This window comes from Pinus tabuliformis, chromosome 6, assembly GCF_031772625.1.
Source record: "Pinus tabuliformis cultivar Carrire ecotype Pingquan chromosome 6, CPIR1, whole genome shotgun sequence".
Classification (NCBI taxonomy): domain Eukaryota; kingdom Viridiplantae; phylum Streptophyta; class Pinopsida; order Pinales; family Pinaceae; genus Pinus; species Pinus tabuliformis.
In genome coordinates this window covers 56,247,466-56,251,166 of record NC_142292.1, presented here as the reverse complement: position 1 = coordinate 56,251,166, position 3,701 = coordinate 56,247,466, and the positions used below count along the sequence as shown (strand labels likewise).

The window sequence follows — 3,701 nt, the reverse complement described above, 5'->3', positions numbered from 1 at the left end:
AAGTAGATTCTTGTCCTGTGCTTTAGTGTATTGCATGAGCTTGTGAATCTACATGATTTTTTACAAGGGGTTGACAAAAGGTCTAGAAAAACAAAGGCAAAAAGGAGAAGTTAAGTGATTATTATCACACTTAACTTCAATTTTACTATGTATGTTTATTTTCTTCCCTTATTATTGCTTAGAAGCTGAGTGGCTTATCTTTTTGAATGCCTTTAGCATGTACAAAATGTAATTTTGTTACTTGTTTTCAAGTTGAATTACAATTTTTTTCCTTAGAAAAAAGAGAGGTTTGATCCCTCTTGGTGCTTTGTAGATTCAAAGTTACGATGAATCTAGGTTTGTTATAATATTGTTGTCAATTGATGTTATTAACTAATATGTACTAATTTGGAATCCCTAATTATAATCAACTTTTAATAGCAATGAAAAATAAGATCTCACAAGTCCTGCTTCGAGCCTCGACTCCTGGACCTGCCCCCTGCGTTCCTCTTCTCCGCTCGGTTCCCTGATCGGATCGGCCCTTGTCTGATCGGTCCTTCTCTTCGCTGAGGAGAGCGTGCCCTGTCTTCCGCTTCGAGCCCGGCTCCTGGGCCTGCCCCCTGCGGGCCTTTTTCCTCCTTGACTCTCTGTTGGCTCCTCGGCCTCAGATCGGATCGGATCCTGCCAGACCGATTCAGACCTGATCGGATCTTGAATGTTAGCCGTCCCTCTGGCTAGGGGGCGTTCTCTGCTGCGCTGCCCCTGAGGCGGCCGACTTTAAGTTTGATGGAGCCACTGGGACATGATCCTCCCCCCGGACCTGCCGCTGAGGCTTTTAACCAGCTCCTGGCAGGCTTGCCACCGAAGAAAAGAAATGAAGCCTCCAGATTCGTCAAGAAAATAGATGAGATTCCAGAGATCTCTCTACCCCCGGAGACTCCCATGCAGGTCGCTCTATCACTGGCAGAGCGAGGTCTCATTGGCCAATTCACAGGACTGTGGCCATCCCCGAAAACTACAGAGCAATGGGTAAATAGGAACTGGGCACCTCTGATCAGCCAAAGCGTTACCTCTTACTTTCTAGGGCGAGGATTTTTCCTTTCCGAATTCACCTCCAGAGAAGACAAAGACCTGATCTTTAGAAATGGACCGTATTTCATGGGTCCTCAGGGTCTCTACCTGAACAAATGGACACTGGATTTCGACCCAGCAGTAGATGTCCTCAAGGCTGTTCCAGTATGGGTTCGTCTCCCAAGTCTGCCGGTTCACTGTTGGAATTGGGACTCCTTGAAACACATCGGCAACTCCCTCGGGAAATTCATTGATCGGGCAAGCAACAAGGATCAGTATGATTGTGCCAGGATCTGCGTGGAGGTAGATCTAGAGGAAGGTTTACCAGAAGCAGTCAAAATCAAAGTAGGCAGCTGGTCCCACGTGCAGATCTTGGATTATGAACAACTGCCTTTCAAATGCAGGAAATGCCATGTGTATGGGCATTTTGCTAGAAACTGCCCGACCAACCCAGAGCCAGAGAAAGGAAACGAAGAAGGATGGAATCAAGTAAGATGAACCAGAGCCAATCAAAAGGGACAGAAGCAGGGTGGGCCAACAGGAAAATCTAATGCCCAGAAACCCCCTACAAAAAAGACGCAAGAAAACAAATTTATCCTCCTAAGTCAACCGACAGAAGACACTCCAGAGATAGAGACCCAAAAGCCAGAATCCTCAAGGAAAAGCTCACCTCCAACTTCTCCAAAAGAAGCTGAGAACCCCAAAGACATGTGACCAGAAGATGAAGAAGAAGATCAAGAAATAGAGGAGTCAGAAGAAGAAGGCGAAATAGGAGATTCCCAAACCTCGGTAAGAAGATCAGCAAGAGGGCGCAAAACAGATAAAGAGAAAAGAGAGCAGCAGACCTACAAAGACAAGCTACAGGGCAGCCAACCAACGCTGGAAAAGCTCCTCGCTTCAAAGCCCAAAATGATGAAAAATCAGCCCCAAGGCTCCAAGGGAGCCCACCAGAAACATAAATAATGAAGGTCATCTCCTGGAACTGTAGAGGTCTGGGGAGCAAAGTCAAGGAAGAAGCCATAAGAAATCTAGCAAGAACAGAAGCCCCAGACATACTTCTCATCCAGGAGACCAAACTGGAAGACAAACTCTTCCTGCAAATTAGCAAAAATTTATGGCCCAGAAGCGAAGCAAGAGCAATCTCAGCCAGGGGTGCTTCAGGAGGGATCAAAATTCTATGGAACCCCAACATATATGCACTCAGCTATGAAGCAAGCAACACCCACTGGTTGATGCAAAAAATGCAGAATCTCGACACAAAGGAAACCATTACTCTCTTCAATGTATATTCTCCAGTCAACATAAGGGAGAAAAAGGAATGCTGGGAAACTATAAAACACCAAGCAGATCTGATAAGTATGGAAAATGTAATCATCGTTGGAGACCTAAATCTCACTCTCCACTCATCTGAGAAAAGGGGAGGAAGCATTGTCCGAGACCCGACAAGAGAATGGGCGGAGGATCTTCTGCAAGATTGGGACTTGCTGGACATCAAACCCTCATCAGGTAAGTACTCTTGGTCTAACAAAAGAGTAGGTCCTTGTCATATAGCTGCCAGACTTGATAGATTTTTCATCCAAAGCTCCTTTTTGCTGCTTGGTCTAGAACCTAGAATGCATATTCTTCCTTGCAACATCTCGGATCATAGGCCGGTAAAGCTAGAGCTGTTTGCCCACTCAGATCTGGGACCCATCCCTTTCCGATTCAACCCCCTCTGGATAATGGAGCCTCTTTTCATGCAAACAATCCAAGAATGTTGGAGCCAACCAGTTAAAGGCTCACCTTCCTTCATTTGGGAGGAAAAACTCAGAAGGGTAAAAGGAGTCCTGAAGCGCTGGGCAAAAACCCTTTCAAATCTAGCAACAGAAAGAAAAGTCATCAAATCCTCCCTTGCCTCTCATCAATCTTGAATGGAGAGCGCCATAATTACAAAGGAGATGATGGACCAGGAAATTAATCTTCAGCAGCGCTACCACAAAGCCTGCCTGGCAGAAGAAGAATATTGGAGACTAAAATCGCGGAACCTCTGGTTAAAAGCAGGAGATAGGAATACGAGTTTTTTCCATAAGCAAGCCCAAGCTAGGAAATGCTTCAACACTATTTCTGAGATCAAGGAAGATAATGATACGCACAAGGAATTTCCAGACATCAAAAAGGCAGCCTATTTACACTTCCAAAAGCTTTTTACTGAAGATCAGGAGCCGCTCCAGCACCAAGAGCTGCTAGGCATTATCCCGCAAGCAATCTCTCCTCGTATGAACACGGTACTAGAGGCCAAAATCACAAAAGAGGAAGTTAAAAAAGCCCTCTTTGACATGGAGCCGGACAAGGCCCCGGGGCCAGATGGCTTCTCAGCCAGATTTCTCCAAGTCTGCTGGCCAATTGTGGAAAAGGACCTTCTTAAAATGGTTCAAAAGTCTCAAAATTCTCAGAAAATAGGAGGCAACACAAATTCTGCCTTCCTAGCACTCATACCAAAGGAAAAAGGAGCCAATAATTTCAGCAGATTTCGTCCGATCTCGCTTTGCAACATTGGGTACAAAATAATCACCAAGGTCATTGCAAACAGGCTGAAGCCCTTCCTGCCAAAAATTATTCCGGAAAACCAAGGAGGCTTCATTCAGGGAAGGCAAATCGTGGACAACTACACA

General features: G+C 45.4%; 1 protein-coding gene across 1 annotated transcript; it reads left to right on the top strand.

Moving 5' to 3' along the window:
* The first annotated feature begins 765 nt into the window (after window positions 1–765).
* On the top strand, window positions 766–1,548 carry LOC149257200 (uncharacterized). Its single transcript, XM_089460016.1, has one exon. It carries the CDS (start codon window positions 766–768, stop codon window positions 1,546–1,548), a length of 783 nt encoding a protein of 260 aa, XP_089316142.1.
* Window positions 1,549–3,701: the final 2,153 nt, after the last annotated feature.

Bases quoted from the DNA above. Each gene is read 5' to 3' on its own strand.
- LOC149257200 (XM_089460016.1), top strand. From the start codon at position 766: ATGGAGCCACTGGGACATGATCCTCCCCCCGGACCTGCCGCTGAGGCT.